Raw genomic sequence first — 24,626 nt, forward strand, 5'->3', positions numbered from 1 at the left:
AATGGGAATCAAGTTAATCACAGTCACCTTGTTTAAAGCTATCTATTCACAGGAAACTGTTCTTGAAATCAAAGTCCGCAAGTTACTTGACGATGACAAGGTGAGGTAACTAAACACTTGGCCAATTCTATATGACATTATCAAACCTGAATTATTCATCCAGTCTGGACTTCTGAAGCTTTACCACATAGTCTATACAACTAAAATAACTCACCTACCTATACCAAAGTCCATAGTTCTGTCCAAAATGTGGTGCCCCTGTTATCCAGCACAGAACCCTAAAACCTCACTGAAAGGAAATACTTAAATGATAACTTAGAGCTGATCAGTACAGTAAACTATTCACCTGTTAACCTTGCTGCTGTAGATAGGTAGTAAAAAAATTTCATTTGCTTTGTACAAGGATGTAAACACAAAGTTAATCAGAAGGCAATATATCAGCCGATATTATATTGGGAGTGTCCATTTAGCAGAGACACAAAACGACAAGCCATTATTATTCACCCCAGTAGTAACTGCCTGTGTACCACCGGTATTTTTTATTTTTTAAGTGTAACCCAAGGCAGAACTTTACTCACAGATAAATACTAGGATTGAAAATTGATGCATATTTTTAGTGTCAGTTCTACAAGTTTTTACAGATACTGAGTTCTTTAAATCAAGACATGGTAAAAATTATATTTTCCATAAATACAAGCATACATGTACACCAACTTTAAATTAACATGCTAAAAATAGACTGTATATATATTATATAAACCCACAATCAACAACAACTTTTTTTTTTTTTTAAACAGCAGTACTTTTCCATACAATAAACATGAAAGGCGTTTTTGGTTTTGTGGGGTTGGTATTTTTTTTTCCACTCATTAGTGGTTGTAATAAAGCCTTCACAGAAAGAAACCGAGTTTCTGCAAAGGGAAGATCTCAAAGTTAACGGGAAATTGATTGGCTAAGCATTTGAGTATGTTAATTTAAGCACTGTAATAAAACCCAATATAAACAGATTCAAAGATAAGAGGCACAATTCCAAATACCATTTAAATATTTATGACCTTAAAACTGAACACATGCTTAAGTGCTTTTCTTAACTAACACTAATATTAACTGGTTTTACAGTAACTGCACTGTCTTTTAAAACTATAGGAAGAAGTTTGATAGTTATTTTACACCTGACCTCTCCAGCATATGCTAAATCTTTTCCTTACTAAGGATGAATCCTGTAAAAAGCAAACACACAACTGCACCATCATGTTGACATTTCATAGAGGAAATATAAAACAAATAAGCAAAACTGACAGCATTTTTTTTTTAAGTCTGAATTACAAAACCTCAAGTTGTGCAAAATCATTGATCCCTGAAAATATTCAGATTATGAAATAAAAGACACATCATTCCTGTAGGAAGAGTAGATTTATAGGACACTACCTTTTGTAGAATTCCTTCCATTGCACTTAAATGGCTTTTAAAATAATCATGAATATGATCATCGTTATCAGCATATGATTGTGAATATCAGCACTTAATCAAAGTGGGACTTTAATTAGAAACATCTTTTTAACGCTACTGCAATGTAAAACTTGAAAGATAAGCCATCCTTTGGGACGCTTACTGAGAGAGGAAGAGGAGAAGAAGAAAAGCAGGATTGACCAGCTGTATTACTCTTTTTTCATTAGTCCCTTACTTCCTCTCCTGCTGTTCTCATTTCCCCCCCATTTCCTTTCCTGCTGAACTAATTTCTTCCTTTTGCTTTCTTGCAGAGTTCACTTTTTCTAACAACAGGAATATGTGTTCCGCAAACTCCCGGACAGCTCCACAGCCACCATTGCTTTTACAAATATAACCAGCAGCCTTCTGAGCAAGTGCACAAGCATCAGCAGGCACACCACTCATGCCAGCTTTCTTCAGGCATTCCACATCAGACTCTTCATTTCCTGTTGAGAAATATGACAGACAAGGCAAAATGTCACAGAGGGGAAAAACTGAGCAAACTCAGTATTTTTCTGCATACATGTTAATCTTTTTTTTTAAATTTGTATTCTTGCCACAATTTTCATCTCAGCAGCACTTTGCACATGTGAGTCGGTTCTTGGAAAATCTTAATGATACATATAAACACTGATCACATGTCACACACTCTTCAGGCAAGAGAATAGTACTTTTAAGAGTAATAAAATTATTTGAGCAACTGAATAAGCATTTGCAGGACTATATACTTAAGCTGTCACTGAAATACAGTTTTGTACAGGATCATATGGCTTTCAGTTTTAATTCTGTCCATTTCTTGTTTCCATTTCAGAATGTAATCTACACAATATTCATCTGAAATGAACTAGAATCAGTTCAGAATTGTGAGCTGTAACTGTGTGCTTACACAATACCAAAAGCTTTCCTAAATCTCACTATAAAAATAGCTAAGACTTCCCTTACCAAATTAGACACCGATTCATCAATGCCTTCAATATTTAGACTGTACCCCAACAAGCCTTAAAATATGTAGCTGCTTTTGGTGATTGTGTGCTGTAATTTGCACGTCAATCCCATTAAGTTTGTGTATTAACAAAGAACAAAGTGTTTTGGAGCTGAGCAGCATTATGAAGTTTGTATTTGTGTATACTATATGAAATTTTACTACCAAAGGAAAAAAAAAAAAAAAAAACAAACGAACAAGAACAGACCTAAGTAAGCGACTTCTTTCCAGCTCAAACCCATGTCTTTTTGCCAGTCCTCCAGGACTTGTAATTTATTTGTTGCGCTAACTTTTGCTATACATCCCAGCTGCATGGCTGACAGTGTTTTTGAACAATCTCTTTCAGAGATCAGTCGAACCTATTAAAATATAGGCAAGTCAGAGTAAATTCTACACACAAAGAAATATGACATGTAAGTTGATTTATTAAAAAAACAATAGAAGTTTTGCTCATAGAAGCTCTCACAGATGTCAGAAAAGCATTGAATAACTGGTTTCTTCAATCAAAACTCAGAGCAGAAGTGATTAGCATCTGAAACCCCATTACAGTCTTCAAGTTGCTTTGGGAAAGTGAAACACCATTCTGTAGGCTTCCCTGAGCTTCAGAAAAAGAAATTTACATTTGTCTTTTCAAATGCAACATGTACCAAATAAAATACTGGATATCACAGTACAGTGGCATGCTGACTATCTAGTGCAATATCATCTCATTAAGCCACAGTAGGGAATAAGAGAATTCCCAAGGAAGATTTCTGAAGTATTTGTAGCAGTAGATTATTATGAAGTATTTTCCTTGACTCCTCTACGTACTAACATCATTTTATTTACAGTAGGACTTCAGAGCATCAACAGAATACTAAACAGACTGAAATAGCACAGCACATTAATCTTTGGAAGTTAATTCTAAATTTGAAATTTCAGAAATTATGTACAAGGTAAGCTAAAACCAGATTATTGCAGCAGGATTTTTAAAAATCTCAGACACTACCCCTCCAAGTTTTCTGTCCAAGCTGTAGACAAGCTTATCTTCCCTAACTGCTTTTAAATACTGACAAATACTTGGCACTGATTTTAAATACAGAATTAATAGGAGTGGTGCACAAAGCAAGAGTACTTCAGCAACATATATTAGAAATACTTGAAGTGCAGCACAAAGACCAGGAGGTTTTTAATGAAAGATTCCAAGTCACAGCAAGTATGGAAATGAGATCCCACAGGCAAGAAAACAATTATTACAAGCTTCCTCCCCCTTTTGGCTCACAGAAAATGAAGCTGAGGGAGTTTTGATAACACATCTACTCCATTTCACTGCCCCAAGGCAGCAACAGTTGCATCAAAGTATGTCATAAATGTCTCATCTAACCTGTTATAAAAAAGTCCTACAATAGAGACTCCAAAAATGTACCTGGAGAAGTCTACCTGGGGTATAGCTACCTTTGCCTTATCCGTGCCTATCTCTATTTGCAACAGAATTGAGTTAAGGCTCTTTGAAGGCAGCCTAAATCTGTACTTAGTTCTTACCCCCCAAAAATACTTCTAGCTGTATCAAAGGCGGCAGCACAAACAGAAAATAGCCAGAAGGCTAATTTTACATAAATGCAGGCAAAGATTCAGATCAGCAGAATTTACTAGCAGTAATAATAATCAATAATGCTAATAATGAAAGTAGCCATGTTACAATCTGTGTTGTTTCAGTCTTTCATTTACACTGAATTCTTACAACTTCAAAGCACATAAGTTATGGTTAAAACAACTATGCAGACAAAAGTGTTTGGGGTTTGATTTCACCTCTTTGTAACAATCATGGGTGAGGTAGGATGAACCAACTAATTTGCCTGGTTATTTCTTCCTCTTCTATAGCCAAGAGGTGACAACATATCCCTACTTGGTAAAGCTGACTTCTAAATAATGAGTGTCTAGAGTACACAGAACAATATGATTGGTGCTAGCAAAACACCATAAAATTTCTTCCCACATTTTTCCAGGACAAAAAAAGAAAGATGCTATAGCTACTGTGAATGATTGAGAACTTTCTCAAACCACTTTTATTTTCCTCTAAGGGATCCAAGAACAACCTTTGTCCCAACCCTGAACCAATGTATTATGCTGCTTGATCACAAGTAGTCTGAAGAAACTTCAACTTACATGCGGCAGAGTTTTAGGATCTTTTAGTGTTCAGATTACATCAGATATAAAGCCTCACATTTCAGAGCAACACTTACCTGGATTCCTCTTTTCTTTAATAGATCAATACCAACAATATCTCTATAATCGTAGGAGACCATTTCCTTCTGATCTTCTGTCACATAAATGCGACCATTTGTCAGGCATCCATCAATACTGCAAACCAGTAGCTTCACTTCTTTTAATGGCTCTTTGCCAAAATATCCAAAGCTAGACAAAGAAGTTATCTTTTTAGGATGGAGGTTTTTGCACACTCCAAAACCAAGTATTTCAAATACAATTGTGATCTTCAGACAGAAGAATCAGCTTTGAAATTCTTTTTTTCTAATGTCTTTTCTCCTCATCGTCACTCTCCAACTATATTCTCCCTCTTCAAAGAAAAAAAACAGAACAATCCAAAAGACAGCTCAGTTATGTTGTCCATTTAAAAATTAGGATGAGATTTATTTCCTTACGATAAGAGGTTATGTTCTGTAGCATTTATCTGGGACAAAACTAAAATGGACTGAAGGATGAGAAAGGCACAGAAAACATATTCCATTCCCACCCATTATTTCCTTAGAGAGGTGCAGAGCAGCTGCAAAGAAAAGGCAGCCGGCAAGATGTAATCAGTTCATGCCTTCTACATGAACACTCTCAGTCATGTGCATCAGTAAATGTGGTCCAGACAATGAAAGCCTAGGACAACTCAGCTGGAAAAGCCAGAGATGTTGCTAACACATTGCTATGGTATAGTGGGGCTTACACTTTCCACAAGCTGGACTTTAAAAAAAACCAACCCCAAAATCAAAAAAAACATACAGCAAAGATAATTCAAATGATTTCAACAGAGATAGGAAAAAAATGATGGGCGGAAATAAAGTTGTCCAATTGTCTTTGATCCTGATTACTTACATTAGATACATTATGAATTCACATGACCGTACTCTGAAACAATAAGCGATATCAAAGAAATAAAGGAATAAAAAGTGCTTTTACCTCAATACTCTCTGCTCTGCAATAGGCCAATCAATGTCTATATCAATATCCACACTGTGCTCTGCCCGCATTTCATAGTAGGCCATTTTACCACCCTAAATGAAATAGAACCCATTAAAATTTTCTGCTTGGGTTAATACAAATAAAAACCTGTACAGTTCAGTACAATGCAATGAAAGTTAAGTATCTGGTTAAGCAGCGGTCACAATAACTTTATATAAAGTGAACTGTCAATAATGATGTTTTTGCCGGTGTCACAGAACCAAGCACTTGAAGGAACTTTCTATAGGCAATGGTTAATAAGTATTTTCATTTTACAACTAGAGAAAGTGTGTAAGAAAGATGTTATGCATTATAGTCATTACGTCACATTAATTTCACTAGGTCTTTTAATACAGTAAAATAGTAATACCTTTAGCATTTACTTAGTAATAGTGTGCTTATTTTTTGTTTGCTATCTACACAAAGACTTAATTTCAATTGGAAAAATATCCACCATACCCCAATGTAATTAAAAAAACCTAAAAGCCCTGATCCTCAGAGAGTTAGTGGCCCAACCTTCATGAAATGTAGAATTCAACACAACTGTGCAATCCAAATCAATGCTTGCAAGTGCATACAGCACTAGCTGGCACTGCATGGGTCTGTGCAAATTATAGAAACCTAAAGCTAGTATCTCTGCATTAGTGAGGTATCTGGAAAAGACAGAAGTAAGAACCTGGTTTCTTGAGATACCTAGTACGGTATTCACTTAGCATACCTTAGAAATATGGAAATATCTACATTGGGCTTTTTTCAGTTCTGCTGACAAATACTGGAAACGATCTGTAAGATGGAGAACTTGTCTTGCACGAGAAAACTGAGACTATACTTGTAGACAAACAAAATGAAAGCCGAAGTAAATACATTTGTTCTGCATTACTATACTGGGACGTAAACATCAGGAAAGGGAAAAAGACTGTTTAAGTTACAGTACAAAACTGGCGTAAGACTAAACTGGCCAAGAATACAAGTTTATAGATTAGATGAGAAGCCTATGACACTGCATGAAGGCCAGTTTCACACCCTTATGAACACTAAAATGAATTATAAAATATGCACTTACATTCTGGCAAACTGATGTGAAACTCAATATTGTATTGGTTTAGGCTCATAGCTATATACTGCTCAATATTATTTGTATAAATTTGTTTGCTGTGGAGGATGTTGTTACTGAAACCGCCCTAGCTACAGCTAGCTCTGTTAAATTAGAAATAAGCAAACTGTCCTTAGCTCAAAGTGCTGTTACTTCATACTGACTACATCAGAAATAGAAATACATTATTGAATTTAGAACACTCTATAACAAGAGTAAAAGATGTATTATTCTAACGAGCATGAAAAACAGAAGCACTAACCTGCAAATAGCCCTTCTCAATCAAATGTCTCTTGGCAAAATAAAATGAGCCATTTTCATACAGCTCCCCAGGCCAGTCTTGCCTCCGGTACCGTTTTGCTGGATTCAGGTTTTGGGGCTCTGTCATTTTGTTTTCTGTTACAGAGAAAAATTACAAAATAAGTTTTCCAGAATCCCTGTTCAGAGTCACTTAACTTCCTTTAAATAGCTTTCTGCTGAAAAATTAAAAACACAAATCAGTCACCAACTTCTTTTGTTATTGCCTATCGTTGCTTAGCTTTATAAAGAATCACTGAATCGTTTCTTTTTCTTGGACTGTCAATAACTGGAGGACTGCCCTGCATTTTTAGCAGAGGAAAAAGAAATTTTTTTCATTTCAACTTAAAAAAAAACCAAACGAAAAACCCCTGAGAAGTCATCAGCTCCAAAATTGTTTACTAAAAGGAGTAGGGGGGGACATTCTTCTAGACTGTCCTTGCCAATGTGAAAGAAATACTATACTCTTTCCGTACCCTATCTCTTAGTACACAACAGAAAGGGGTTTGACTCGCAGTGAGGGTAAATGCAGGAAAAAAAACATTCAGCTGCCTAAGCCTAAAACCAGGAATGCCCTGAATGAACTCCTGAGAGCTGAGACGACCAACCTGAAATCTGGAAGGTGAAAAAAGAGCATATGAGAAGAAATTTTGCCTGTGAAAACATCTTGGCACTTCCCCAAAATACTTCCTATTTAAGGATACACATTATGTGAACTTTTTGTAAGTGGTTTAATCAGTGTCCACAAACAAAACAAACAAATGTCTTTCAACAAACATGATCCCGTAAGATCCTATATTGTTATCAATGCCAGTAGTGCACACAGCAGAAACTGAACTAGGGACCAGAGACTTCTGGCCTTACACCACCCAAATTCACATGTGCAAAGCAGCTAAAATTCACCAGGTCTCATGATCTAGTAACCATTAAAAAGTTACAGGGCATTCTCAAACACCCAAAACCTCCTGAGGCTTTAGTATATATACACACTTTGCATTTCATAAATACACTAGAGCTTTGTCCTCAATGAAGTAAACATTTCCAATCATTGAGAGACACCTTTCTCTTTCAGGATGCATCAATATTAAAACTTAATGCAGAAGGAACAACAGAAATACACAGGAAGAGATATAAAAGTCTTTTAACATAATCAGTACTTCAAAGCCATCTCGAAGGAAAAAAGAAAAAAAAAAAAAAAAAGGAGTACAATACTAAACTGTATAATGCTCCTGTGAATCACTGTCACCTGGAACACCACACTCCTGAAAGGCCATTTGCTTTTACCCTTAAGCTGCTAACGTTTGCACAATGTGTTCCTCATTCTCCTCATGAATGATTCTTTATCTCTCACCACATTAAAAGACTTCAGATGTCATTTTATACTAATAAATTATTTGCTCTTTTAGGTAGGCCTTGAGGCTTTTTTATTTTAATAATCTACCTATGGAGACTAGATGGCACACAATCACTTCAGAAAGCCACATGGTACATCCAAATGAGATTTAATCTTTCACAAATGTCCATTCTAGCATCTCATGATGTGAAGTGGACTTTCACTTGGTTGCCTAAAGTGCAATCCACAGAATCCTAAACTGCCATCCACGATTTTGATAATCTTCTTATACTTTATGAACAAACTGTGTCATGTTACTTCTCCTCTTATGAGGAAAAATGAGAATGTTCAAGTTATCTGTTTATTCTAAACAAGGGCTTAACTTTTATTCCAACTTATCTCTAATACCAAGCTTCATTTATTTCACATGCTCTTTTACAGCATGATGCTTTGTAAAGTCATAAAAAAATTTTTCATCCAAAGCAATTTATATCTCAACAGAATAATCATAATGTCCGAGTAACATATTGACTTTTAAAAAATAAAAATAACATTGTGACAGTATCTGAACTAACCAGTTTTAGAAAAAGCAGCAAACATTTCTGCTTTAATCACAGAAACAAAACCAACACAGATAATGTGCGGAATAGTTCTTTCTACAAGGACAAAAGGTATTTCTAAAGCTACAACAAAGTACAATCTTTATTTGTGAGTAAAGAGTTCAGTCTTTAGTCATCTTAGCAACTGTAGCCGAGAGGCATATTTTCTCTGGGAATAATAGTCATATTCTTCTGTATGAGCTAATTAACATGAGTTCAGCCCTCCTGACTCAAAGGCAGTTTGTAATTTGACATAAGTTGGCAGCCAAATTAGCAGGCTGAAAGAAACCCCAAGTCTCCAGGCTAAGAGGTTGCCACCCCATCTTCAGTAAGACTTCACCTCACATTATTTGTCATTTGTTAGCTACTGCATAGTAAGAACAAACACTTTCCTAGTTAAGACAGGGCCTCAGTGTCATGTCTACACACATGAATCCCACCAAGCCGAAGTTAACATGTAAAGTTTTTGGGAGCTTTATTTTGAGCCTAGACAAGTTAATAACATTTTAATTTTCAATACCTTATCACTTCTACAAAACAATTACAGAAAGGCTGAGCAATGATCAGTAATATCAAAACAGCACTACTTAAAAGAAATTTCTAAGCCATCTCATGCCTCTCCAAAGACCTCAGCCCCTGTCTCTGATATCACTTCCTAATGTAAATACCATGGGTATGAAACTAAACCATTTGAAAAAAAAATTAAGTATAACTGTAACCAGAAACAGCTAAATATTACCTCCTTTTTTTACCTCGCTCCATCTAAATTGATGCCGTCTCACAACAGAAAAGACAGAATCAAACCCCTCCCTCTGGATCAGATCTGCCACTTTTATAAGATCACTGGGATGTAAACAGGGAGATGTTGCTTGAATATTTCCTACAATATCAACCTCTAAAGAAAAACAGAGAAACATTTGTGAAACAATTTACATTTTTAATACACACAACTGCAAAGTGTCATACAAGCGGATGCCACAAAAAAACCCGAAAATCTTTTTAGCTTTTAATTACTAAAGGCTTTACTTATTTTTCTAAATAATAAGTGCATCATCCCTCTGGGGCTACAACATAAACGTTCAGCATATTTCATTACTGATTTACCATGATGATGATGAAGAAATTCTTTGATAGCTTCTAGAGAAGTTGAGGAGTCTTGAGAAACTTCAGGGCTTCTGCGATGAACTTGAGCGCCAAACTGCTTTGCAACCTTCTCAATTTCATCATGGTCTGTAGAAACCCATATGCTGTTCGTAGACAGTGACAGAAATTAATATAAAGAATAAATCTCAGCATTGCTGACTTGCCTGCCATAACCTAACCTGAACAACACCCTGGCTTATGTATGTACTACACCCTGCAATGAGAGGAACTAGTTCTTATGTTCCCATTAGTAAAACTATCCCTGTCAGTCCAACAAGCAACTTTTACAATAGGGATAAAACACACACATTCACTAGACTGTAAAATCTCAAGCTTGGGTTGCATTTCAGTTTAATACTGCAGGGTGCTTGATCTACTTTCCATGTAGGAAGCTTAAGCAACATAAAATTCAGAAGTGTTACCAGAAAAATCCAGTGTCAGCACATCACAGTTTATTAGGCATGCTAACAGACCAATGAATTGTGAATGGGTTGAATGAGGCATTCAAAATCATTTAAGAGTTCAGAAACAAGACTGACAACAAGTAAAACTGCTGCACAGTTAAAAGATTAGCTTATTCTGCAAGTGTTTTAAAACGTGTTAATTAGGCTCCATACAGTCCCAAGGAAAGAGCTGTTCCTAGTTACAATCACATATGTTTTGGCACAGAAAACCTTCCATACTGGTAAAGCAAGATTGTGATTGTTCAGGGATAATAAACACAAAAGAAAGGGCTAAGTCTGAATATTATGTGATGATAAACACTGACTAAGCATTGTGAGGCCGTTGCTGCCATCATTGTGACAAAAAAAGCATGTGAGATATAAAAACAAAAACTATGAAAAATAACCCTTCTTCCTCAGTAACACTGCCATTCTCAATGCACTGTACATAGCAAATGGTGCTTTAGTTAAGTTTTTTCATCCAAAGACATCATGGGATCATCAGAATAAAAATATGTATGACAGCGACAGCAACATCAAGTCACACCCACGTGAACAAATGCCAAAGAGGTATTTTCCATAAACTGCTTCAGGCTGGTTAGCTTAAATATACACTCCCCATTCAACTAACAGAGTTTTGTTGTGTAATGTGTACCCTGTCAGCACAGCTGTTTCAAAGGTGACTAGAAAACCTAGCACACTTCCATCTAATGCACCTGTTATGCCTCAAAGTTAGGCTACATAATCCTAACTGGCTTCCTGTTGTGCAAATGCAGATGCCAGAAACAAAATGAGGAGGTTGCTCAAACCACCATGTCCACCACAGGTCATGAAGCAATATGGATTCACATGCATTAAGTAATTGTCAGTAATCTAGGTAAGAAACACTTCTGACTGCTTCTTTACTAAAAATAAAACCACGTCAGCGATGCTTTCTCCACTTTTCAGATACAGGGAAAAAGATTTTCCAGAATAGATAATGGTACAGCAGCTATGAGTTACAGAAGATTCACACTTACTTCCACCTCTGAATCTAGCTGGGCTACATTTCCACTTGACTACATCAAGTCCCTGCTCTGAATATAATACAGTAGGTTTGCACTGGGAACCTGCACCTAGGTATGGCACATACCAAGTGCATCCTAACCACGCAATGGTTTTAATTAAGTTTATCAGTGCGTGTGTGGAAAATGCTCAGTTTTGCTCTGGCAGAAAAAAAAGAAATTTGTAATGCCCATATTCTTAACACAAACACATTTGTTTCCATTTAGCTCTAATTATCGCTACCAAAGTTTTGTGCACTGTGCCACGAACTGAGCTTCTGTTCTGTGTCACATGGGCACACGCGATTCTTTCCTTCCATTTGACAGTTACGAGACTGCCTCCCCACGTGCTGTGTCCAGCTATGGGCTCCTCGATACAAGAAAGAAAAACTGGAGCAAGCCCAGCACAGAGCCAGCACAATGGCTGGGAACTGGGAGCACACGCGTGCCAGGAGACGCTGAAAGAGCCATCTTGATTCAGTCTTAGGAAGAGGAGGCAAGAGGGCGACTTTACTGCTGTCTTCAAGCACCTAGTGGGCAGGTAGAGAGAAAACAGAGAAACTTTTCCCAGATGAGCGCAGTAAGAGGACACAGACACATACCACAAGAACCTAAGTGCCAATTAGAAAAATCACAAAACAGTTTTTCAACCACGAGGGCGATCAGTCACTGGAACCAGCGCCCGGAAAGGCTGTGGGGTGGTTTCCATCCTTGGAGATACCCAAGCTCAGCTGCCTGCGGTCCCGATCAAGCCTCACCAGCCCAGATTTGCACCGTGGGGGGGACCAGATGACCACCAGCCCGAGTCACCCTGTGATGCACTGCAGATCACCTCCTGCAGCCTGGCGGTTTCACTTAATGCAGCCACCTTTTACTTAATTAAGTAAAAATGTCAACGCTTACTGGCAAACGCCACCAACTAGTGGCTCCCAACCACGAATCGGAAGAACTTTTATTTCAAACTGCCGTAAGACTTTGATTCCTTCCCTCCTCCGCGGCTCACCCTCTCCCCGAAGGGGGAGCGGAGCCACGGGTGGGCGCCGCCTGCCCGGCCCCACGCCCGGCCCTGCTCCACAGCCTGGTGCCACGTTAACCGCACCCCCTCGCCTTCAGCGAGGCTCTCCTACTACACCCCCCGCCTCATTCGCGACCCCGAAGGAGCGGTTTCAGCGAGGCCACCGGGCGGCCCCGGGGGAGACCAGCCGCCCCGCTGTACTTCAGCCGGGACTCCGGCGCCAGGCCTCGGAGCCCGTCACGGAGACGCCGGCTGGGAAGGGAGGGCCGCCCCGGGGCCCCTCGCCGCGCCGGGGCCCCTCGGCACCGCCGTCCCGGGCTGGAACCCCCCCCCCTCCTCCTCCTCCCGGGCCGCGCGTACCCCCCGCCACCACAGGCGCCCGGCCCAGCCCCTCCGCGGCGCATGCGCACCTGTGGAAGACGCCGGCGTCGACGGCGGCGCGCAGCACCCAGCCGATGAGCGGCACCCCCGCCAGCAGCTTGATGTTCTTCAGCCGGATCCCCTTGCTGCCGCCGCGCGCCAGCACCAGGGCGGCCAGGTGGGCGCGCGAGCCCCCCGCGCCCGCCTCCATGCCGCGCTCCCCCTCCTACACCCCGCGCCCGCCGCTCCCTGCCCCGCGCCCTGCCCCGCGCCCTGCCCCGCGCCGAACGTGCATGCTGGGAAGTGTAGTCCTGTGTCCACCCCTGCCGGGGCGGGGCGCCGCCTCTGCCGCGCCTGCGTGCGGGAAGGGAGAGGGGCACGCGGGGCGGGCGGCCGCCGAGGGGGCGGGGCCGGGGCCGGGCGCCGAGGCGGGCGCGTGGGGTTGGGCGGTGGTTTCGTCAGCCGCCGGCGGAAATGGCCGAAGTGCGGCGGGGTCGGCCGCGCAGCGCGAGGAGCCGCCGGCAGAGGGCGGAGCGGTCACGCCGCAGCCGCCGTAGGCGGGAAGGGAGGCCGCCCCCTCCCCGCCTCAGAACGGGGTGCTGAAGCGTAGACACACCCGGGGCTGAGTTATACGCACTTACCTACAGAAACCGCGTAGGTAAAGTAATATACTGCCGATACAAGGCTGCACAGGAGTTTGGGTTTCAAGGTAATGTGGAAAATGGAAAGTAGAGGCCGTTGAACGGCATCATGAAGTCACTCCTGGGGACTCGGGGTCTCGGTCCGTAATGGAAACGTATCACGTGCGGTTCACCCAAGTCGTCCTCAGGTTATTTAAGATGGGTTGCGGAGCAGAAGGGCCTCGTCTGCCACTGCCAAAGGAAACGCGCCCAGTTACATTCGGCTGTAGGCAGGCATTTCAGAAGAATAATCATCGGGGGTTTGTCTTTTCTTTCTGAAGTGGACATCTGACCAAAGAAACCCAGCAGAGATAGACAGCTTGCTGTTCTACTATGCAGATCAAGGCAGCACCTTTCAGGCCTCTTTTTTTTTCTTAGATGAGATTTAAACCAGTAGCCGTAAGCTGCTAAGTACCGTATTTCCTGCAGGCCGCTTCCCATATACTTAATTTTGAATTTTTTTTAACTCCGGAGTTTCAAGCCTTTGTCACATCTAAGTTCCTACCTGTTTAGCACTACGCTTCTGTCAGAGGTTGCTGTGCCCACAACAGACCAAGTTAAACAAAACGCGTGCCTGAACAAGACCGACTTCAGTGCAAAGTCTGGTGGTCTTGCTGCCAACTCTGCTGTACAAGCAGGAATCTCCAGGAGGTTCTAAAGAAAAGTGCTGTCAGTACTGACTTTGTAACCTGGCACAATTCGTTTACTAGATCCTACCCGTCAACCCTTTTAGACATAGATGCAACAACAAGTAATATCAAATGACTGCCAAACTTCTGAACAAACACAACAGCTACATGGTGCAGTTCTGCTGCAAACAAAGGTCCTGCTTGTTGAGAAGAAAGATACAAGTCCTTCTGATGTCAGTTTTATGGACTGACTTTTAATCTAAATCATACCATTTTGTGCAGTTCTTTGAGAAATTCCTTTACAGTAGCCAGAGATGGCAACTGTATAGCATATTATGTTACAAAGAAAATATACAAGGCTTTAACAACTGAAGAATGAGAAATCGTATGCTGTATTAAATATATTTCAGAGTTTCTTAGATAATTGTTACAATAGTCAAAATTGCTACCTGTTAAGCAGCAATGAGTTAAACACATCTGTATTTTGGTTCATCACATTATGAAAATGAGATAATTTATCAATAATAATATTTCAGCTACATAATTCAGTTCAGTACTTTCTCATAGTCCAAGAATATCCCAAGCAGGGAGCTGAGTCTGGATTCAGCTTTCATTTACAGAGAAAAGAAATGTCATTAGAAGATCTGGCTTACATCGTAAATCTAGATGGGGTTCATCTAGTAAGAATTTTTTTACAAGTCTATGCATAATTAAAATCTGCTTAATTTTTTATTTTCTCTTCACATCAAAACCAAATCTTTCACTCATAGGGCTGAAATGGTCCTCAGGCAAGTATCTTAAATACCTTTGTCCTTCTTCATAGACAGGTATCTAACCCAGTCCTAAAGGCTATCAGTAATGTTGACTGCATAACCTGTCCAGGCAATCTAGAGATTCATATGATAGGAAAGCTTTTCCTAATCTTTACAGATATCTTCTTTTCCGTAATTAATTCCTGTCTTATCCAAAAAAGATCAAGAGAATAGATTATTTCCCATCTTTCTTCAGCAGGCATATGCATATTTGAAAACAGGCACCATCTCAACTCTTAGACTTTTCCTTTTCAGGATCATACACATTAGTTCAGTCTTTCTCCTAGTTCAAATCTTCCAGACTTCGATCATCGCCATTATTCTCCTCTGGACTGTTTATAATGTAGTACTCAAAATTAAACAGAATATTGCAAGTGAGTGAAGCAGAAGGATTACTACTTCAGGTACCTTGAAGGCTGTACTCTGTTTTATACACCTCTGTATAATTTACCTTTTCTTGCACAATATTGACGTAATTCAGCCAGTGGTTCACTATGACCTAAGATTTGTTTCTGCAAAGGCTGGTACATAGCCAGATACTTCCAGCCTCTCTCTTTGCATCTGGCTGTATCTGCCCAAATGCAGTATCTTGCATTTATTCCTACAGCAACCACATCTGTCCCCACCTTAAAATATTTTAATGTAAACCACATTCCTCTAGTTTATTTACATGAAACCTGTGTGAGACCTTATCCAGAGTTTTACTAAGCTTAAGATACACAGTATCTACTTCATCTTCCTCTAGCCACAGGCCTGGTTTTGTAGATTGAAATTATACTGATTTGACTTGTTATAGGTAAGTTATTGCTGACTGCTATTAATTGGTTTGATTTCTTTTATGTGCTTACCAAAACTTGTTGATTATTTATTCCAGCATTTTTTTCCCCAGGGTCAAGTGTTTGACTAATGGTTCAAATGCATCTGTATCAGAATTTTGGTTCAGATCAAGAGTGTACTTCTGAACTGAGCCTCAAAGCACATAAACTGATACATGTCACACTACTTGCTAAAGCAGATATAGCGGTTAGTTCCTAGGCTCTTTGTTTTCCCCCATTTTTAACATAGGGGGCATTTTATACTTCCTAGTCTTGGTAACTCTACCTGAGATTTCGTCAGCCAGCTGCTTCAGTATCCAAGGGTGAAACTCAGCTCTGAGCTAATCTGAGTACGTACTACTCGCCTAAATATATTCTGACTCGTTTCTTCCGTATTTGTACTGACGTCTTGCTCTTGAAGGGACTGTGTGGGTAACAGCACTCAGTGAGATAAGAGCATTTGCTATTCTAATAATAGAGCAGTGGAGAACAAAACAAAGAATATAATGCTTTCTGCTTCTTTGGAACATGTAACCCAGTTTTATGTAATCATGAAGTGGCCTGCAGGCACAGGTTTCCCAGTGTGGAGGAAAGGTTTTCAGCGCTCTCATCACCACTAGCCAGTGCAGCACACATTCCCACATCACATAACGTGGTCAAGGTCTTGTGACTGTACAGCCTGCCTGCCCCTAGTCCTGTCATGCCCGACTGTCTCTGAACAAGTAGGGCCAAACTGGCTCATTTCAAGGAAATACTGGTATACTAGTAAAATTAGTGGGAATAAGTCTATTTTAAAAACATGTTCCATGCCATATGATACCACTGGGGATAATAAAATCTGTGAATTTCCTTCCTGGCCACTGTTCAGTTGCTATAAAGTATCACGTTGTAGTTTCTCTCAAGAAAGAAGTCCATTCATTCAAGTCTGTGTGTAAGAGCAAATGAACAAAACCAGAGGCATTCAGTAGGTCAGTGCTGAGGTGTCACTGTGATCACTGTTCAAAGGTTATAATCTACTAACAGGGAGCACATCGTGGAACTTGGGCTATTAATTAGGGAAATGTTTTGTTATGCAGTGTGTAACTGTTATTAATGTGTATCAGGCATGGTTGAACAAGAAAGCTGGCTGGTAATGATGGCTGGGGTCTGCTTTTAGACTAACACCCTCTGAATTGCCCTTTCATCTTCCGAATTGCCCGTCTTGAGATCTGGTCTGCCCTTTCTGACATTCACACTGCTCACAACACTCTTTGTAGGCTTTAAGACAGGAAAAGTATGTAATAGTCATTCTCTGAAGCTCACATTGGAGCTTCATGAGCAGAGCCTTGTGGTGTGTTAGTCAAAGCCAAACACCTTAAAAAACAATGGTAAAACTGCTGTTGACCTAAATGGGGCCAGGATTTAATTTTGTGTGCATGGAGTCTAATTCACTTTACTTTAGTAGAGCTTCATAAGTAACGGTGCAGATGGGTCCAGTTGCAGGGTCCTGTCTTTTTCTAGGACATATCTAACAATGAATACTACAGAAACAGATAAGAAAGACTTAATGGAAGCATGTAGTGGAAACTTCAGAGATATGCTACATCTGGGTAAAATGGGAGTTACTCTTTCTAGGCCTCTCTGCAGCAACAGGAAAGTTCAGAGATCCAGATCTCCTTTCCTGGCCCTGAACCATGGATAGCTCCAGTGAAATCCATGGAGTGCTGCCGGACTCAAACCAGTGTAAAGGAAATAAGGAATGGGTCTGGGAAAGTCTAGCAAATAACCTGTTCCTGTTACTGGAAGCTTCATGCAAGTCTTGGCCTAATATAGTCTGTCCATACATGAGAGTTAGGTGAATAAAGGTTAACATCTGTTTATAAAAAAGGCCAAGGAAATGTTCAAGGGTCTGAGATTTCTTAAAAGCAGACAGGAAGGAATATGATTACTTAGAGCTTACACTTGACCTGGTGTATTACTTGGACTTTCTGCAGAAATAAAACGGGGCAAACTACTTTGCTTCAGCATACTGAAATGCACTGTGTTTAATTCAATGCCCGCTGGATGGATTGTGTTCCCCTTGGCAATCTCATGTACACAGAAGAAATCAGAGAGACCTGAAATATGTATATTTAAGAGTACTTTCAAACTTCTAAAGTGAAGTCTTTATTATTATTACCAAGACTATTACATTATTTGACAAATGGTGTTGACATTACCTGTCTGGCTATAAAATAATTGTTAATTCTTGTAATATTTATATTACAAGATTTATATTTAATTTTTTACTGTAAAAGAATCCAAACAACTTTGTAAATCAAGTCGATGTTGCAGATGTTTACACTTATACATCATTTTTGATACCATGACTTAGATCCATCCTACCTAAATCCAGGCAATAAGCTGGAAGCCTGAATACCTCAGGTTCTTTGTATAGCCAAAGTATATAGTTCAAGTATCCTTCAGAAGGTACCTTTAGAGAAGAGTTGAAGGCACCTAAACTTTGAATTGCACTCAGAGAGGGTACATCAGCAGCTTTCCCCAGCTGGAAAATGAGTTTTAGCGGTGGTAGTTATCCCACGATACTCAGCTTTTTCAGATGCCAGGTTAGTGTGTCCTGATTACATGGACAAAGTTAAGCTTTTCTGCAAGCAGAAAGAAATTTTTTCCTGGTTCAGACTTGCAAAGACCTTCGTTACCTTGATTGTTGTTTTTAAAATTTTCTTCTGTAGTGTGATTTAGTTGTGATCCTCCCTAAAATCTTCCTCAAAAGTTCCCTCCTACTCAAGGGACTTAGTACATGAATGATATTTTCTTCCTGTAGTTGATGGCTTTTCACTCTTTTTATTCCAACTCGTATGTCTTGTTAGAGTGTCAGGAAATGTCATGGTTCAGCATTTTGCAATTTTTTTTACTAACCCTCTGTCACACTCATGACCAGGTGATTTTTTTCTATCCTGTTGTTCTTACATCTTCCCTCCATCAACTAGCCTCTGGGAGGCTAGCTGAACCCCAAAAATATGAGATAGTTGTTGCCAGCTGGTAAAGGAAGGGACCAAAAATCCCGCCTGATTTTCCTTCTTAGGCTGAAACTGTGAAGAAGTGTTGAGGGAAACTGAGCTCTTTAATCAAAAGGAGAAACTGAGAGGGGACATAGTAGTAATCATCACACAAGTAAAAGATCGCTGCAAGAAAAAAAAAAATCTTTGTCATGTCAGTGTGCTTAGGACAAGAAGTTACAAGCTTGAGTTAATCACAGGATATTCAGGCCAGCTATTAGAAATGGTAATCGGAAGGGCAGTTACTCCTGCATTGCTGAGGGAGGATGTGACATCTCCCTCATTGGCAGCTGACACTGACACGATGTTAGGATTTGTTCTAGGTACCATTGGGTGACCTAAAGGATCCCTTTAAGTCCCTTCCATCTCCCTTTCTTTTTATTTTATTAAAATTATGATTTGCAAGGAAGACAATCTAATGAAGAAAACAGAGAGAGAAGAACCCCAAACCCACTATCATACACAAGTCTCAGAGAAGATTACAATAGAGAAGAGGTAAAAGAGGCGAAGGAGTCAAGGGACATGGCAATATAAGTCTAAAAAAAAAAGGAAAATTAATCATAACAAAACCTAGTGCTAGATCTTAGAGAAAGAGAATTTTTTATCTATTTACAAAATCTCTATGTAAGTTGATGTTATGCACTAACATTCCCTCAAATATTTCACTCGTTCACAGTCCCATATCACAGTTACAAGCACCTACATGTGTCTCCCTGGCAAGGATTACCTGAGTGCAACGTAGGTAGCAAAGGACACTGCCAGTCATGTGTTCATAATTTCTTTGAAGTTCTTCTTGATTGACATGGTTTTTTGACTTGTTTTTTGACAGATCTTTGATACCCTTTAGGAATCAATGTTTGTTATAGGGCAGTCCTTTGTTTCAGGCTCTTGCTTACTTTAGCCTCCATAAATCTTAGGCAAAGTTGCTGGATTTGCCCATTTTTTCTTGTTTGTTTGAAATATATGTCTGTTTTTCTAGCAGGCCAATGGCAAAAGAAATGCTGTATGTCATATGCTGCAGCCTTGTTGCCATCCTCCTGTTGTGAGGATGCAGCATCTTCTGCTGACAAGTCATCTTGTCCTGTGGTCTCAGAGTGCAGGCCTTGTGGGCTTGACCTAAACATCACATTACTCAATTTTACTGCTGAGAATAATGTTTTGGGAACAGTTTCAAGGGAATGGTGTTCTTCATTATCAGTACAGGCTATTCTTTTACCCCTTGTTCTGCTGTCTCATCTGGTGCTTTCACACACGTATGTTTCTGTTCATACTGTGTTCATAACACTCTTAATATTTTTTTGTTACAAATCTCTACAACTTTAGCAGCCAGATCACTCATTTTATCTGTGCAGTGAAACATTAAACAGTTTATCTACCTAAGTCCATAAACATCCTCAATCTGCTGCCACTGTTTGCCCACAATGTGTGTCAAAACTATTTGTGAAATGCATGTTTATTTTACACATTAACAAATTCTTTCACTTGAAGTACAGGAATGTGTATATAGTGCCTCCTTTTTGCCTGACACTGAACATCCCTTACTGCTGCTAATGGTTTTGGTCTGCCAAGTGCAAGGCTTTGCATGTTGCTTCTCAGAAATCCACAATTTGAAATTGTGGCCTAATCAGAACAGAGCTTGCTTTATTTGTACCTAGTCTAAAGCAGTTTATACCTTCCTCTTTCTAACGCAGTAGATTTAATTATAGATTCATACAGCTCATAGTCTGCTACGTCTTCTGAAACTGCTCCTGTAACATAGCCTGGTATAACCCTGCGTAACTCAGAATTAGCAACCCCAAGTAGTGGTTGCATGCTATTTTGGCAGCTGGTGGGAACAGTGCCATCTAGTGCCATTGTTACAGCAGCATTAACACCACGGGGTACAGAAGCAAGTTAATAATCAACTGAGGAAATCATTATCAGAGGTGCAATAAGAACTCTGCTTAAATTACCCTTCTTACTCTAACAATGATGTTGAAATGCTTCCATGGAGAACTCAGTAAAATCACCAGCTATTTTTACTGTAGACAGATTGCCAGACAGTCATCTATGATTATTGCACATGAAATAGCTTCTGCAGATGCCGTTATGCTATTACTGCTTGCAATTTCTAATTACTGTATTTTTTGCTTCTTTTATGGTTATATTGAATTGGAACTCCTATCCTTCAAAGAGCAAGACTTACAGGTATAGAGTAGATGATAGTTTCCCTTTAAGTGAAATTAATCCCTTGTGCACACATGTTGCTCCTCTTCCTTTCAATGTAAATACCCTCCCTCTGTCTAGGCCTCAAGCTGGATGGGAAAGAAGTACAGTAAAGTGTTGTTGTTTGGATTGGTTCCTATTTCCAATCTCACTGCTGGCTGATGACCCACAGAGCAAGCCCTAGATAGAAAGCACATGCACAGCCTGAACATAATCTTGTGGGGTCAGATAAATAGTCCTCTTAATAATTTCTCTATGAGCATGTGAATCACAGAAGACTGTACAAAAGATTAGGCAGAGACCAGGGTGTCCTGATACTACCTTTGTAATTCATGCTATTAGGAAATCTACTTCCCACTCCTCATTGCTTGCGCAATGGCCAACAGAGTCAGAAAGTTCTTGTTGCTCTCGTGCCCCCATGTTTAGCTCACTGTCTTCTCAGACTCAGAGATATTTTGCGTCACATTTCTGTAGGGTCACTTGCCTCAACGCAGCTGCTGAGAGTACTACAGAGCTCACGTCTGTGTGTACAATCTTCCTGTTTCACTACAATGGAAACTTTTGGAAGATGGTTCTCACACTCTAACTAATCAGTTAGCAAATGGTCATTTTGGACTACCCGTACAAGCACATGAGCCACATTTCACTCGTAATTGCTGCTGGGAAGGCAGGTCATTGAATACATATTTGTAGAGATATACAGCCATAGAACATTTGTGATAAATTTTGATTTTTCATTAACCCTACCCAAAAGTAGTACTGTGCTGATTGTGGAGTAAAGAATTATTTTATTTTGTTAGTGAAGACATAGAATATTCAAAATAACTGTAATATAAAATGATTTTATAGATTTATTTTTTAAAAAACAGCTTCAGTCATGCAATTTTAATTGATTTAACCCTGCTTTGTAGTGATTAGCTTCAATCATGCAGTTTTGATTGAAGTACTTCCTGAAGGGAAACAGGTAGCTGAGGTGACCAATATGGCCAAGAGGTGACTAAAGGGACATTAGGTGACTCATGTACCCTGGACTCTTTCCTTGTTGTGTCTTAGAAAAGAGCTGGACACAGAAACCTCTGCTTTATAGAGACAGACATTATCTAGTCATCTTATTGTCTTCCATCTTATGATGCCCTTACCCTTGCCTTTGCAAGTTTTTTGTCATTTTTCAATAAAATCTCTGAAAACAGTTCAGGAGCTTTTGGTAATGTGGGACTAAAACCTCAATTTGTCCTACCATGTAACCTCAAATCATCCCAAACTGCAGCCCAAGCATGGTCCGGAGCTGGTCTTCTAAATGTTCTACACTTCAGTACTACACAGTGGTCTACTTTCAACTATTTGGGCTACAACTTGCATGTATTATATGGTATGTGTTGTATACCATGTCTTAAAACAATTCAGGAGATTCACAATTGTTTGATCTGAGTGATCTGAAACAAAGATTTCTGTTCAAGTGCAGGAATGAGCTTTCCTGGGAAGTCTAAGGCAAATCAGACATGACTCCTGTGCCTTGTCTCTAAGGAAAGGACTCCTGGAAAACATTAGTAACTACTGACAATACAGCACCTGTCCAGTGAATTGTGCCAATTAGATCTCTTACCTGTTACAGTATTTGAAATGCATTACATGTCCTTCAGCTGTCACTAACTGTGAAAACTACCTAAAAATATATCTTTGACATGGAAATAAGTATTTTTCTTAGGCTAGATTAATTGTGCTCAGGCAGAAAGAGCTGCAAGGGGATACCATTCTGGAGCCAGAGCTCCTCCCGGTGCTGACCACGGCCACACTGACCACAAGCACCCAACTGTTCTGTCAACCATTTTTGTCTTCAGGCTAAATTGCTCACGTAAATATCATTGCAGGCTAATTTTTCTCCTGTCTGTCTTCCCATTTTCCCTAATCAAGTGCTCTGTTAGCTCAAGCCAAGAACTTTTTGTCTTCATTAACGTCTTCCTTAGAGCTCAGAGGGAACGACACCTCTTGGTCTGATAGCAAGCACTGTTGATAGGGAAGAGGAACTTTCCCCTCTATCACTCTCCTTTCTTCCACAGCTCCATACATAGATGGAAGATGCCTGAATACTGGTACACTTTGTTTCAGTACCAGTGTTGAATGCTTCAAACTATGTATGAAAAGGAGGCTGTCTTAAAATTATAGCAGGAACATCATTAACAGTTACAGGCCAGGAACTTGCAGGAAGGTACAGCAGCAGTAGGCAAACTTACCTTCCTTGGGAGACTTCATCAGCTTCTGTCTGTGCAAGATAAAGTTAATAAATTTGAGACTGTTAATGCTTTTGTATTTTATTTGTTGAATGAACATAATGTTTTAGCTTCTAACATTGCAACAACCTCAAAACTTGCTTCAAAAGGACTACAGAAGAATGTTGCTGTGGATATCTACATAATATGATGGAAGCTGTATTGAACAATTTTATTGGTGATACCTGATAATGAAGCACAGAATATTTTGTTAAGGGAACTATTCTGCCATTGTTACAAGCTTTATAAATTTTCATGCTGAAAGCTGAAATGCATATTTCCAGGAGAGAAAGCTTTCTGAACAAGAATCTTGTTTTCTACTGTTCAAAATGTGTCCACAAACTGTGGTAAATGTAGTAGGAATAGTATCTATTATAAAATAGTATTTCAGGGTTTTTTATTTATCAGGATCCCATTTTATTGAGTTCCCCCAGACATAATAAAATGTGTGAGTATATTAAGTAACTACATCATCCCATACATTCCCCATCTTCTTTTACTTCAATTAATCTCTCTCTCTCTTTTTAGCTCTGGAAATTTCCTCAGAAAATTTGATTCTCAGGAGTATCAGGAATCTACATCTCCTCCCAGCATCAGTGGGGATGTACTTAACAGTGTTAGCACTGGTTCTTAAGAAGGTAAGTTAAGATTTTCAAAATATGGGGCCTAAAGTTAGCATTTTGCATTTTGAAAATGCTGAAAAAAATGTCATAGGAATCAGAAAGATAAATTTTTTGTACATAAGACTTTTCACAATTTTATCATAATTTTCATCTCAACAAATATGAGATACTAAGGACTCTCAAAATGCCAGAAAAGGTTTTCCAACTTTTCCCTCTGTGTTTTGCTACTAAAAAGAGGGAAGTAATAAAAGAGGGAGAAAAAGACATAAGAAAAAAAGCCTGTATTTTTCATAAGAAAAAGTAAAAACATTACAAAAATACTTTTAACTTTTTTCTTTTTTTTTTTAATGAGTAAGACAAAAGCTTCTCAAAGCAAAATTCCAGCCAATTCTACTAGTCATGGTTTTCCTATCAGCTGGTTTTGAACCAGCTTAATTAAACACTAGTTACCTGGGCTGGGTCGTAAGGGTTAGGCATCTGAGAAACTTCAGAACACGGTGGCTCCACAATGGACCTGCTCACCTCCATCATTCCTGAAAGTGACCAGATTCCTCTCT

The 24,626-nt window shown here is 39.5% G+C and overlaps 1 protein-coding gene across 1 annotated transcript; it reads right to left on the minus strand.

Moving 5' to 3' along the window:
• Positions 1-516: 516 nt before the first annotated feature.
• Positions 517-13,249, minus strand: CMAS (cytidine monophosphate N-acetylneuraminic acid synthetase). Its single transcript, XM_069806638.1, has 8 exons — positions 13,051-13,249; positions 10,101-10,243; positions 9,736-9,891; positions 7,030-7,163; positions 5,633-5,727; positions 4,693-4,864; positions 2,679-2,829; positions 517-1,934 (listed from the first exon to the last, which is right to left on the minus strand). Exons 1-8 carry the CDS (start codon positions 13,209-13,211, stop codon positions 1,702-1,704), a joined length of 1,245 nt encoding a protein of 414 aa, XP_069662739.1. The 5' UTR covers positions 13,212-13,249; the 3' UTR covers positions 517-1,701.
• Between the last annotated feature and the right edge of the window lie 11,377 nt (positions 13,250-24,626).

This window comes from Haliaeetus albicilla, chromosome 19, assembly GCF_947461875.1.
Source record: "Haliaeetus albicilla chromosome 19, bHalAlb1.1, whole genome shotgun sequence".
Classification (NCBI taxonomy): Eukaryota; Metazoa; Chordata; class Aves; order Accipitriformes; family Accipitridae; genus Haliaeetus; species Haliaeetus albicilla.